The 14478-nt window shown below is 37.8% G+C and overlaps 2 protein-coding genes across 2 annotated transcripts; one reads left to right on the top strand and one right to left on the bottom strand.

Moving 5' to 3' along the window:
• Positions 1–356: 356 nt before the first annotated feature.
• On the bottom strand, positions 357–4772 carry LOC110721974. Its single transcript, XM_021901204.1, has 3 exons — positions 3624–4772; positions 3489–3516; positions 357–728 (listed from the first exon to the last, which is right to left on the bottom strand). The coding sequence occupies exons 1-3, from the start codon at positions 4309–4311 to the stop codon at positions 575–577; spliced, it is 870 nt and encodes a 289-aa protein (XP_021756896.1). The 5' UTR covers positions 4312–4772; the 3' UTR covers positions 357–574.
• A 2115-nt stretch (positions 4773–6887) lies between these two features.
• On the top strand, positions 6888–8222 carry LOC110721956. Its single transcript, XM_021901192.1, has 2 exons — positions 6888–6921; positions 7573–8222. The coding sequence occupies exons 1-2, from the start codon at positions 6888–6890 to the stop codon at positions 8220–8222; spliced, it is 684 nt and encodes a 227-aa protein (XP_021756884.1).
• The last annotated feature ends 6256 nt before the right edge of the window (positions 8223–14478 follow it).

Raw genomic sequence — 14478 nt, 5'->3', positions numbered from 1 at the left:
ATTTTAAACTGTTGACTGTTATCAGTTTGCTAGTCCCTGTGAGCTGTGACCCTGTCCTCTTTAACTGGGATAGGCTCACCTTTGTTAACAATATACTTCGTACTTCGTAAGAGAATTAAAAGACCACTTTCAATTTGGTAATTGAATCTTGAACCATAGCTATCATGAACAATATGCAAGAAAAATAAAATCATTTAAACCCCAGTCAAAGGACAGAAACTGTACAGCGCCGCAACTATGCCTGTAAACTATGGATGTGGGAATGGGAGGGTCACAACAGTGAAATTGAATCATAGTTAATCAAAAGTTAAAAACGCACAAAACATCACTGATTTGAATCCAATAGAAGGGCAGGGAATAAGAACTAATTTACACTGCACAACAACAAAAATATATTAATTGGTTTTACAAACCTGATAGGTGCCAACGAAATATATTAACTGTTCATGAAAGATACAAGAATCAAAGCCGGGAACAAAACTTTTCCAGGAATGATATTAGCAAGATCTAAGCCTAGCTCTATTTCACTGACTTGCTTCACTCAATACATCCAATTCTCACCAATTCTCGTCTGTTATAGTGAGAATACAAAGATTGCGAGAAGCAAATTAAAGAGGGCTAACGTCCTAACCTCTATTGCAGCAAACTGAGAGGTCCCGTTCAAGTCTTCACTGCCTGGGATAACTCCTGCAGTTGAAGGGGTGGTAGAATTTGCAGCAGTGAAAATACTGCAGCAACAGCAAAAATTATAATTAAAAACCAAATGGTCGTGTAACAAAGCTTCATAAAATAAACTAATGACTAATAAACATGATAGCATCTAAAATTTTTGCACAATCATTACTCCGTAGTCCATACTCATTATCATATTCCAAGAACAAAAAACCAGGTGGCATTGAACCTATAAAGTAAAATAATACGAAGTAACTACTTACAAATCGCATTTTCTAAATAAGTCCTCTCATCATTTAGATTTTACAGTCACATGTACTACTCTAGGATGTTGAGAAAACAAAATTCTCCAACTGCTGATGGCATAATGGGATGGGAAAAAAAAAAAAACAATTTGCGTGTAATCCATAAAGCTAAAGTATAACTACATAAAAACTAATTATGCTAATTAAGTACTGCCACCTTCAGGAAAAAGAAAAAAATAAATTGCATACATAGTTACATACACAATACTAGGATGTCAAGTCCTAAAACAGTAATTATATCAAACCTATTGATTTTATTGGATTGTATAACTATACCACATCCTAATTAGATTTGGGCAATGTGACAACTGATTAATTCATATACATGTTTGAGAATTTTGAGAAATAAGAAAAATCCTGAATTCAGAGGCTACTATAGAAAATATCTGTCCCAGAGGCTGAAAGGCTTCATCCTCAAGTTCTATAAATAGTCTCTTTAACTGGCAGTCTACTTGTAGCTAATGTAACAAACATTTGCTGTGATAATAGTCAGTTCAGTGATACAATGATCACTTGTCTTTTACTAAATACTCAGTAGGAGCCTTACACTTATATACTCCTAAGTGCTGAAGGTAGATGAGCCTGCATCTTACTTGGTTGCTCTACAAAATCACTCACATTCCATATTCAGAGAACAATTGATAACACTTCAGAACACACACCCCTGGCGGATTTGTAATCCATGAAACTATGTAGCACCTCAGCATAAAAAGTTCTCAACAGATAAAAATTAACACTCCTAGCGTTTCTCTTTAAGCAAAAATAAAAATCATACAATAAAATTGAAAATAAAAGAAATCAAAATATTAAAGCTGTATGCCAGATGCCACACCAGAGTACCATTGATAGGAAGAAAACTGCTATCACGTCAAAACTATGACATGTCACAATTGGAATGTCAAGGAAATTGAGGAATAATTAAAAACTTCACTTATTACCAAAGGCATTTCTTCTTCCACTATGAAAACTTCATTGAAATGTCACCAAACTTCAGTATAATGCAAATTAATGCTGGTTTTTGCAGTTCAAATATTTCTCATTCCTGGCTTGATGAAAAACAGACCTTACCTTATTAACATAACCTCTTCATCCATGTGGGAAAACCATGAGTCTAAAGATGTTTCAGAATAACCTCTACCAGATAGGGAACTATTCTTCATGTCATTAAATTAATCACCCCTTTTTAGAATTTACAACATAAACTATATTCGAAAACAAGTTACAAGAAATTTGGATCCCTCACATCATGTCTCTTGCCTTCTCATCCCCTAATATAAGACTCTCCCTCCCTTGTCTATTAAATACCTCCCATCCATATACATTGTAAGAAGCCACACAAAAAGGGATTACAACATTTCAAGCCTCCTTACCGGAGCCTCACTTGGTCTCCTTCTTACATTGCTAAATCATCTTAACCGATTCTCTCATCTTGTGCTCAATCAATGTAACCCCCTACTTTCTTCTAAAAGACAACCCTAATGATTTTTGAGTCTATTTATCCTGATTTGCAACAACCCTAAAGATCTCCATTGATATATCCATTCACAAGGTAAAAACAATCATCGTATCAAAACTAAGCACAATGCAGATTTCACTCCAGGGGGAGCGTAAGGATATCAAAGGCAAAGTGTCAACTTCACTGATTATTAATAATGGAAAGGTGTATCATGCACTACCACTATGAGACAAAAACACCTTAGTAACATGCAATATATACGGTTCAGCATTTATCCATTTGTAAAGATTGGAAAACTTTTCATTTGAAGATGCTTGGTTAGCTAAATTTCTTGAAAGCACAAGAAGTGAGCTCCTCCAATAGGATACTACATCTTTTACCACATCTAAATAAGCAACAAGTTGATCCTTGTAATTTGTTCCGAAGAAATAAAAATTATTGCCAATTCCTAAAGCAATAGGTAATTGATTTAAAATACTGTATACTAAAACAAATAGACAATAATGGTTGCAGGAGTATTGATCATTGTCCATCCATCCCTCCTATTCCATTCTCATCGAATCATCATATCCGACCACATTGTAAGTGATTGCAAACAAACAAATACACGAAATCAACCAACTCATACAAATCTACAGATTTAAGAGCTAGCTAAAAGTGGCTGTCCAGACAAAAATATCCATGGTAAAGTTAAGAGTATTAAGTACAGACATTCTAACAATAACAAGACTACTTCCATCTCTCTCCCAAATCTAAGGATTGCAATTTAGAACATTAGTTCCATAGATTAAAAATTTTCAACATTAAAAATAGAGCTTGTACACGCTATACAACATAACATTTTCCCTTACATTGAAACAAATAAAAATTTGTAAGACCCTCTTATTTCTAATATTAAGCAATTAACACTAATTAACGCCCTATAATTTATCCTAATCAAAAGGGCATATTTAAATTGACTACCAATTGACAACAAACAAATAACAATTTTAAACAATGCTTCAAAACCCAATCAAATTAAACAATTTTAACAACTTTTAAAGATTATGAATTACCTTGAAGCATATTTGCACTTTCCATGACCTGCAAATTCCCAATAAATAAATAAATAAATTAATTAAAATTAACAATTTACAATTCACAAAATTAGAATGTAGCTTTAAAAATCAAGAAAAAGAAAAAGAAATTACTTGGATCAAGAGCAGTAAGAGCAGCAGTGTTACTGAAGTTGCAAGTCTCTTCACTCATACCATGCTTAAGACAATAATCATTGAAAGCATAAGAAGCCATATCAATAAGATCATTTGGATCATAACAAGGCCCACCATTTTGGATTGGGCCACAGCTAGCACCACCTGGCCCACAAGCCCAATCCAAGGCCTGCTGAAGTGCGGAATCCTCGGCGTTGTTCTTTGCTACACACCATAGCTGCTGCTGCTGTATTACTGCTTTTTCTTCTAAATGGGCCTTAACGGGCCGAAAGGTTACTGCTAGGAGGGGAGAGAGTAAGAGAGAGAAAGTGATGATAAAATTCGCCATCTTTGTTAGTTTGAGTTTGAATTCAGGTTTCTGGTTTATTTGTAATTTTTTTCTTGTTGAGTAATTTTTTTTTTCTTTTTTGTGCTGAGAATGACCGAATGAGCAGTGAGTAGTGGAAAAAGTGACCGTTGAAGTGATGTAGTTTCGGACAGACAAAAGACATTTGATTTCTGAAAATTGTTTTATGGACAGTTCGTGGTTTTTATTTGAAGGGGGTTTCCTAGTTCCTACTGCTGTGTTATTTGAGATTGAGAGTGGCTTGGCCTGTGTGGGTAACAGCCTGCATAAATTATTACAGCTTATTGGGTTACTTTTTTCGTTCAAGAATAATTGACACATTTAAAGTGGTTATTTTTTTCGTTTAAGAATAATTGACACATTTAAAGAACGATTTGCCAATATAGTGTTGAAAAATTAAGAAATTATTAGAATAGTGTTCACCTAAAAATATTTCTTAATATAATGTCCATGCAGGTTCGGAATTTACAAAGCTAGGTAATGGTAAAAAAAATCATTGAAGAGATGAATTCTTTTTAAGAAAATCCTAATAAATATGTATACAATCAATTTTTTTTTATTTTTTTATTTTTCTATGTTTTTACAGGAAGAGTGTTCCTTTTATTTATTACTCAAATCTTGATAAATCAAAGAGAACATCAGCTATATAGTTGATGGAATTTCTCCAAGCCAAACTTTCATTTATGCAAAAGATATCTTAAATAATGCTTATGATAACTTTATTTTTTTTAGCCTTGAGCCTCGTTAATTCATCGTTAATGTTTTTGTATCTTATTAATAATAAAAATGGATATTATAAGCAATAGCTAGAGTATGGATTAATGGATTTTGAATACGAAGTAGTAATAATAAATGTATAAAAATAATTTCTAGCATATTTGTTATGGATATAAATTGTCAAAAAATATGTAACATGAAACATAATGCATTATTTAATCAAAGTTAAAATATCAAGGGCACTTATCAATCACCATAGTGTTCATGAAACCCATTGTCTAGTTCTATAGAGTAATAGATACTAAGGGCCTGTTCTCATTGACTGAACTCAGCTGAACTGAACTGAACTAAACTAAACTGAACTGAGCTGAACTGAACTAAGCTGAACTGAACTGAGCTGAACTGAACGGAGATGAAATGAATATTTTATAAGAGAAGGAAATTAGGAGCTGAACTGAACTGAGCTGAACTGAACTGAGCTGAACTGAATTTCAACGTAAGAGAACATGCCCTAAGTCAAAAACATAATCTCTAAACACAAACTAATTTTCTTAGCACCATGTTTTTCTAATGAATATAGAAAAGGTAGTGATGCGGCGTTTAACATCAATGTTTGGAACAAAGGTGAATTAAAATCTTGAGAAAACTAGTTAATAGACTCCAATGATTTTATTTTTATTTAGACTTAATCACAAAGCGATAAAAAGTTAGTTTTGGATTTTTCAATCCTACACGAACACTATTTTGAGAAATATTTTAAAGTGGACACTATTTTAGTAATTTTTTAATTTTCCAACACCAATTTGGTAAATCGTTCACATTTAAAGTTGTTATATTTGTCAATTTTATTATTTGACTATTAAGATAAATTGCGTATGAAAAACTGGTTTTACTAATCTTAATTTTAGGCTATTTATATTAAGTATTTCAATTTTGGGGCATTTTCTTCTGATAGATCATGACCGGTCACACAAAAGTCAACAATCCTATTATAATAAGTTATTTTACACATGTCAAGCCTTGATTAAACCAAACAATTAAAAGTAATTTTTCAAATATATATAAATTAAAACAACCCCACCCCACCACCGATGTCATCCCTCCGCAACCCCTCATCCAAAACCATCCTCTCTTCACCTACCAAAAATCGACTCCTCCTCCCTCAGCCTCGATGAAAACTAGCCCAACCACCTGGCAACCCTCCAAACTATGGTTTGAAATCACCTTGAAACTTAACCTAGGTCCAAATTCCAATATAACCTTGAAAGTTGTGGTTTCAGAGGAAGGAGGTGCGACGACGGTGATTTCGACAAAGGGAATGGAGTTAAGGTGGTTTCAAGGGAAGGAGAGGGTGGGGTTGTGGTTGTTTTGAGAGAAGGGACACTTCTAAAAATGAAATGGTTGTTTCAGGGGGGGAAAGGGGTGGGGCTATGAGTAGTTTCAAGGGAAGAGGGTGGGGTTGCAAGTGGTTTTCAAGGAAAGGTGGTGGTTTTTGGTGGGGCTAGGGAGGAGAAGGTGGTTACTGGTGAAGTTGAGGAGAAAGAAGGTGGTTAATTACTTGTGAAGTTGGAGAGGGAGAAGATGGTTACTAACAATGGCGGATCTAAGATTTTCAGGGTTGTGAGTCACCATCATTTGTTGATCAGTATAAAATACAAAAAAAAAATTGGGGTCTAGTTCAATTCACAATTGTTTTCAATCCAAAATTAAATTTTAAAAAAAATTATATAACAACCATATTGATTTCAATCCAAGAATATGACACAAATATTCATACTACAACTAAAAAGTACTTAAAAAATCCATCTAACAAGTCAAAGTCACTACCAAAAAAAGAAAACAAATAATACCTACTCACTACTTTTAATAGTAGTAAGAAAAAAGTACAATGACTTTAGAGACCGGTTGTTTAATATAACTGGTCTCTTTTACCCATTACTATTAAGAATGATAAAATGACATTAGAGACCGGTTGTCTAATATAACCGGTTTATTTTACCCATTACTATTAAGAATAATAAAAATGATCTTAGAGACCGGTTGTTTGACTAGCATCTGAGACAACAGTCATTTAAAAAAAAACGGTCTCTTCGGTTTTTTTATTTTAAAATTCAACTTCATTTTTTTGGGCTGGTGATGCACGTGCACCAATTTAGCTCTGCCTCTAGTTACTAGCGAAGATGGGGAGGGAGGGGGATTGTGCTGTGCTGGGAGGTTGCTTGGGATTTATTTTTTTCATTTTTGTTTTATACGAAGTATTATTTTATTTTTTTTGGATCAATTAGCATTTGATAAGTGGCAATTTTTTAACCCTTTCATTGGGTCACCACTCATCAACCAATAGAAAGAAAACGCCTCCAAGTTGTGATCATTCTTGAATAATTGAAAAGTTGGGATTATTAAATTAATACGGAGTATAATGGGCCAAAGTTGAGATTAAAAAATAATTTTTCTTAAGATATATGTGTATATAATTAAACATTGTTGTTAGATAATAGGTTTATATGATCTTGTGAATATTCTATAAAATATATATTGTGTATTTAGGTTATCTCATGATTAGGTTGTAAATCCTACGTGTATTCAATTAATGAGAAAGCCTTCGCTAAGGAGAATTACACTATTCTACATGGTATCAGATTCCTTTTAGGGTTTCTTTTCTATCTTCTCTCTCAAACCCTACACACGATCCTAGGCCCATAGCCGTCCACCTCCACACTTGGTCAGACACCTCCTTCGCCCTCCATGGCCGGTGATGACACTCCCCCCCCCCCACCTCCTCCTCCTCCTCCCTCAAACAACTTCCATCCAGCTTATGCCGCAACAAACATCAAAAATCTTATGACCGTTACCCTCAATCAGCAGGAAGCTCACTACACCACTTGGCTGAATTATTCCAGATTCAGGCGTGTGCTTTCAACCTTCTTGATCACATCGATGATAAGGTTTCTCGTCCATCGGACATTGATGATGCAACTTGGAAGAGGTTAGATGCTATTGTCAAAAATTGGATTTATGCTTCCATATCCAAAGACCTACACACCATCATTAAATCGGGTGCTACGGCGCTTAAATTACGGAATCGTCTCAAGGAAATTTTTCATGACAATAAGCATACTAGGGCGGTATATTTAGAGGAGCAGCTTAGCAGCACCAAGCTTGAGCAATTTGAGAATATGTCGGATTACTGTATGCATCTCAAACTCCTTGCCGATCAATTGAGCAACGTCGACAACCTGGTCTCTGATCGAAAAATGGTACTCCAATTGATTGCGAGTCTTTCTAAAGGGAGTTTTGACACCGTCGCTGCCTTGATCTCCCAAACTGAGCCTATCCCTACCTTTAATAAGGCTCTCTCTATGTTCATCTTGGAGGAGACGAGAAAGAACAAGCAAGAAGAATCCGGGCAACACGCTCTTATTGCGCAAAATTCTCAGGCAACTACCTCCACCACTTCCGGCAACACCCAGCCACCGGCGGCAGACCACCAGTGCGGCACCAGCAAGGGTGGTTGAGGCCGCGGCCGTGGCAGCAGTAAACCAAGGAAGGGCCGAGGATGGGGGAAAAACAACAACAACAATCAACAACAGCAGCAACAATCTGCTGGGCCTCCGCAATGGCAGGCCCAGCCTTAACCCCCCAATTGGCAGCAGGCCCCTCAATGGGGAGCCCTAGGGAATTGGCAGGAACAGCCCGGGCAGTGGGCCTCACAACCCTGCCTGTTTCCCACAGCCCAGCAGCAACAAAACCGCAGCCTTGCTCCTTCGGTTTTGGGTCGTCCACCACAGTAGGCTTATTATGTGTAAGGAGGGTGATCCCATTGTAAGGGGTACTATCTTTAAATTCCCTTGGCCACTTAAAACCTAGGACTTTACACTTGTTAGGGTGTAGTAGGATTTGAATTCCTGACTGTTTGGGGGACCTTGAATTAGAATTGATTCTATCATTACGCTTTTTAGTAAGAAACAAGTAGGAGACGCCAATGAGTTTTAGGAAAAACTCATAAACCTCGTTCATTCCTTTCTTCCATGTGGAGTTCATGGAGTAATTAGCATGAATCATAAGTTTACCCATGCCCAAATTGGTCTATAAACCAGAAATGAATTCGGGAGCGAGGGTACTAAAATAACGTTCCTTTTAGAGGGGAATCGTTATCCTAGCCCTAGTGCGGCCTCTATTAGCTCTTCCTTTTTTACAATTTTATCACCAAACAATATATGCAACGCGATACCTAAAACTATGTTAGTTGATTTTTATTTACAAGCATTAATTCACGTAGAAATTACATCGTAATGTCGTTATTCTTATTTAATCAAATTCGTGAAAAGAACAAGAAAATAAACAATATTCGCCTTGGCTTTAGTGATCAACCAACAATTATTTAATTCAATTCTAATCTTTATTTAACGCAAGATACTATGTGGAATTTATTAATTAATTATTTTAAAGGTGATCAAACAACTCTAATTAATTAATTAAAGTCTTTTTAAACAAGAAAATAAATGTGATTTAACTAAGTGCTCGGGGAATTTACCATTTCTCTTTGCTAGATCTCCGTTTAGAACACTTATGGACTCCTTCTTGTTGGGGAACCTCCACCGTAGTAACAAAATATCGAAAGGGTGAGTGTTTAGGACAAGAGGGGGCTAGGTTGCACAAGTTCATAAGTATTTCGCCAGAGTTTTAGGTTTTTTTTGTCTGTTTAATCCTCGGTCTAAGCTTGTATTTATAGGGAATGATTAGGTTTAGGGTTTCGAGCATTCTGTCGCAACAGGTGTCGCATGCAACAATATGAGTTGCGCGCGACATCCAAGCGCAAGTGATTGGGTTGCGCTGCTAGGGGCAGCGCAACTAACTGTGTTGCGCGCGGCTTTATAGTAAGATTCGATTTCATATTTTTCGTATAATTCTAAATCTTACGCAGCGCAACTCTGGAGGTTGCGCTGGATGTTGCGCGCAACTGAAATAGTTGCGCGCGACAGCCCATCGCGACTCTTTGAGATGCGCGTGGCTTTTTCTACGGCAGCACTAAGATTTAACCTAGGCGCTCCTAAATCCGTGATTATTAGGTTTTAAGCATGCTCTTAAGCTTAATTATGATCGGGTTTAGTTAATTGGACCTTTGTTTTGGATTTTTCTTTAATTTGGGCTAATCTTTTGTGTTTTGTGGCTTAACTAGTTATCCATAAGTATTCTTCAATTTGATCCAACACGAAAATGGTTTTATTTATCTTTATTGCACTTCCTGTCGGAACAAGAGGCCAAAATTAGATGTCTACAGTTAGCCCCCACTTTGATCGAGTCTAGAATAGACGATGATCAAAGTAGCCAAGGAAATAAATCCAAGGCTCATTCTGCGAAGTTCTCTAAGGATAAAGAATCTTTCAGTAATGTTTAAGGATGTCGAAACAATCCTTGGTTCGCTAAGTGTTTGAAACAAGTAGCTATTAAGGCTAGAAAAAGTTTTTACCTAGTCTTAACGCGCTAAAGAATCTAGATTGATCCTTTGCAATTGTAGAACGCTTTTACAAGTAAAGGTGTTCTGGGTGATGTCAAGTCATGAGAAAAGATCGGTTTTAAAAGGATAAAAGGGGAAGATTTCCTCTCAATCGTGTCATCTTTGATCTAAAGTCCCTCGATATGTCATTGAATCTTTAGCCCGACTTTAACAAAGTAAAAGATGAAAAATGATTTTCGGTATTAGAGCCGAAATGGTCCGGTATTCGAGTCGGAAGTCCACAAGATAGAACTACGTGTCTCAAGACTGGAGGCATATATCCAAATTTAGTGAGAGGGAAGAAAGTCAACAACTCTCTAAGAAGTTTTGTCCACAAGATGAGTACACGTGTCTCAGGAATGGGGGCACGTGACTACATAGGCGCGACATCGTCTCGTCGCTTCTTTATACAGGGGATGATTTTGACACCCTAACTGTTTGGTAAGTTAGTAAGCGCACTAACTATCGTATTTGCTCCCATTCAAGAAGTGCCTGTTCCTGAAGGTTCGGCGCGCCTGTCGACTCGTGAGCTAACGCCTACAGTAATTATCTACCTTTTAGTCCCGAGAGGTAGATCTCGCAAAGATTGGGCTGAGTGAAATTTTACGCAACACCTACGTCGTACAAGTTTGCGTCGTACGATACGCCATTTGCATTTTTACGCTGCATGAAAACGCCTTCCTTTTTGCTTCGGACGTGAAAAAAGAAGAAAACCCGACATTTGTAACATCAATACAGTAAAATGACAAACCTGTCTATGGGTGCTTTTATGTAAAGCAACACCACAGAACGTCTTAAGGCACTCTTACGAAAAACGTTCAAAAACGTATGCTTAGGGAAGGCACAAATCACGGTGTTCATGCAAGAATGATGCAAAAAACTAACAAAGAAGAAAACAAACTACAATATGCAAAGCAATTTAAAAAATATTTTGATAATTTGCGCGACATTATGTCTAATAACGAGCGAAAATCATTAAAAAATGATCAAACGGATCAAAATCGAAATCCCGGTCTTTAGTGACCAGTATCCGGGAGCAACTTAGAGGGTCGCGCTGGCCAAGGGCACGCATCGTTCTAAGTTGCGCTGGTTTGTCACGCGCAACAGATTTTGAGTCAGTAAAGTGAAAATCGCAAACGCGATTTTTCACTTCACACTTTCTTTCTCCTTCCTTCGCCATTTACGACCTTTTCTCTCTCTATGAAGCTCAGTTTTTTGCAATTTTGAAGCTAAAGGAAGCAAATTTTTTCCTTAATTCATATTTGTCGTAATCCAATGTAAGTTTTTTGCTAGAATTTGTTCTTTTTCAGCTGAATTCGAACGATTTTCGAATCGTTAAACCCCAAATTTCGAATTTGGTGGTTTTTAATTTAGTCCATTATTCTTGAAATTGTTTGTTCTATGTTGTCATGCTATGTTTAAGGAGTTATTTGCAACAAATTTCATGAAAAATTGTTAAGTATTGAACCTTGTATGAGCATTTCTTTGTTCAATTTCGTTCTTGCTTTTTTTTTTCGAATTTTGCTTGATTTTATTGCTTTTTCTTGCTCATTTTGGTTATAATTGCTTATTATGAAGTATATTATAGTGATGGAACTAATATTACTTTCATAATTCATTTTTGTGATTTTTGAATTGTTGAAAAATGGCGCGAAACATACTCTTAGCTTATTTTTGCCATATTTGAACTTCAAAATTGTTCGGTAGACGATAATTGTGTTTAGATTACTGTTATTTGTCTAAAAGTAGTTGATTCTTTGAGATTTTGGGATAAAATCCCTTGAATACTTAGTTGAAATTGGTATAGGATGGCTTTTGTGGGTGTTAGAAGCCTCCATTTACTTAGTTTGACTACAGGTATCGTAGCCCCTAGAATGGGTAGCATTCGATTTTTGTGTTTTACCCTATCGGCAGCCTTTATGCTGCCAAAATGGGTCTAGAATACGTATATTTGTTTAGTTTAGGAAATAAAGTAAACTAATTAAAGACACTTTATCCATCATAGCATGGACTCGCCTCCATTTTTCGATGCTGAGGAGATTCTCGGTGGTCCGGACGAGGCGATTCGCCCTTGGAAGAGGGTGACCCGTCCTCGAGAGGAGGTTCAAGAGCAATGCGTCGCGGCCGATCGACGTCGCCAGGAGGATGTGGTTTGGGAGACTCCTCCCAATAGGGACCCTAGGGTTCTTAATTGGGACCCAGACCATCACGTTTCGATCAGAGGATGGCGCGACATCTTGAGTTTTTTTGCGCTTTCGTTTCTTTCTCTTTTCCTTTGTTTCTCCTTTTTAAACCATAACCGTTTTTTAAATTTTTATTCTTTTATTTAGAGTGATCCTAGCATACGTTTGCACGGCTCTGGTGACCTGCGAGCCCGTTTTGAGAGTTTGCCCGAGGTGGCAAAGGAGATTGTAGCACTTTCTGGGATTGGCTCCCAGCTAGCGGCTCTTCAGGATTTATCGATTCAGCTTGCATCGTCAGCTTTCCTCCATGGATTGCTGGAGTTTTGGTAGGGTTCCACCAACACTTTCCACTTTCCATGGGGAAAGATGACGGTCACCCCTTTCAATTTCTCTATGATTACGGGTTTTCCTTTCGGAGGCGAGCCTGTAGTCATAGAGTTCATTAAGGGGTCAGACGAGAGGTTTCGCGACCTTGTGGGGGATCGTCTTGCGTCAGCCCTCCACGTGTATGCGCAGTCTTGTCCGTACTCGGTTCTTAACGACGAGTTGTCGGATGACGAGCTCGACCGACAGTGTACACCTGAGGAGCTGGCTCGGATATACATTGCTCACGTTCTTTCCGTCACCACTTTGAGTGATCGAGGAGAGCGTTTTGCCATTGGGTTACTTTTTTGCGTCAGTGATTTGGGGCAAATAGGTGACCTGAGTTGGGCGGAGGTGTCGTATGCCCGTATGCTTACAACTATGGGCAAAGCAACCCGGGTGGTGGATTCCGCGACATCTACTGAGGTACCTCGGATCTCGCTTACGTGGCACGGTCGTATCCTTGAGGTACGTGTTTTAAGCTTCTTTCGGTTATTACTTTCGCTTTTTCCTTTAGGCTTATCTTTTCTCGGTTTTAGGCTTGGGGATACTCGTACATGCCTTTCTTAGCCCCTAGGGTGCTTGGGGCTGCTCGTTTTCCTATCAGCCATCGATTGGTCGCGATTAAGAAGAGACGAGCTACTTTTGCCAGAGGATCCTTTCGGCGACTCGTGCGGTGAGTATTCCAACTACATGTGCTCTTTTTTTATTTATTCATCATCTGATGATTTTTCATGTGGTTGTGTTTTATAGATCGATCTCCGTCCTTGGAGTTTGATCGTCGGAGTCCTAAGACTATCCGGTCTGGCATGGTTCGTTGCCGTTTCCGGGCCCTCTATCCGGGACTCTCGGTGCTCTAGAGGACAGACGCTTGGTTTTTAGGCGAGCGTGTTCTCTGGCAGCTTTCGTCCAAGGAGCCTTTGGTTCCTACGGTTCCCCCGATCCGGATGCTGTGTCCGGACTTGCTGTCTACCGAGGATCGAGCTCAGGCGATCCTTGTTATCCAGCGGAGCAGCTGGTGCTGTCGGAGGCTTCTTATCCGGCTTTTATAGCATCCAAGCTGACTCCTTTTCCGGCTTTTGTTCTGGTTAGTATTCTAACTCTCTCTTTTCCTTATTTCTATTTATTTTTCGGAACTTTGACTGTTTTATCATTTTTTGTCACATATATATTAGCGGGTTGAGCTAGGTGGTTGGGTGCCTCCTACAGCGGAGATCATGTATACCGATGTTGTCGAATCGGTAATTCGTGAGACCCTTTCAACAGCAGAGGATGACGAGGGGATACCGTTTGTACCTGAGATGGTTAAGTCGGTATGTCTTTTGTGTATATGTACTTAAATATTTCTATTTATTTTTTGTTTCATATACATTTGTTTACTAACTTTCCTTGTATTCTTGGAACAGGTTTAGCGGGAAACTGTGAACGACATGGTGAGGACTTTACGTGCTTTCCGAGATGCTTATCGGAGAGCCCTCGTGACTTTATCATGGCGTGATCATCGGATGATCGCGGTAAGTTATTACATTTCAACGAAGTTATTACATTTCATGTATTAATCTTTGCTTTGGATTTTGCAGGATGTGCAGCAATCGTCTAGTAGTCGCCGAGCACCCTGATTCCTCTTGTACACATTTTGTTATTTTTTAGGAAACCGACGTGTATATATATATATATATATATATATATATATATATATATATATATATTTTGCACTTTTTGTACATA

The sequence above is a fragment of the Chenopodium quinoa genome, unplaced genomic scaffold (assembly GCF_001683475.1).
Source record: "Chenopodium quinoa cultivar QQ74 unplaced genomic scaffold, ASM168347v1, whole genome shotgun sequence".
Classification (NCBI taxonomy): Eukaryota; Viridiplantae; Streptophyta; class Magnoliopsida; order Caryophyllales; family Amaranthaceae; genus Chenopodium; species Chenopodium quinoa.
This window is presented reverse-complemented; position numbering and strand designations above follow the sequence as displayed.

What these genes read in the sequence shown, in the direction of transcription:
- LOC110721974 (XM_021901204.1), bottom strand. Translation starts at nt 4,311, where the DNA reads ATGTGTCAATTATTCTTGAACGAAAAAAGTAACCCAATAAGCTGTAAT. An exon ending in TCTTACTGCTCTTGATCCAA is followed by an intron (nt 3,517 to 3,623) that starts GTAATTTCTTTT and finishes GGGAATTTGCAG; the next exon opens with GTCATGGAAAGTGCAAATAT. An exon ending in AAGTGCAAATATGCTTCAAG is followed by an intron (nt 729 to 3,488) that starts GTAATTCATAAT and finishes CTGTTGCTGCAG; the next exon opens with TATTTTCACTGCTGCAAATT.
- LOC110721956 (XM_021901192.1), top strand. Translation starts at nt 6,888, where the DNA reads ATGGGGAGGGAGGGGGATTGTGCTGTGCTGGGAG. An exon ending in GGATTGTGCTGTGCTGGGAG is followed by an intron (nt 6,922 to 7,572) that starts GTTGCTTGGGAT and finishes CTCAATCAGCAG; the next exon opens with GAAGCTCACTACACCACTTG.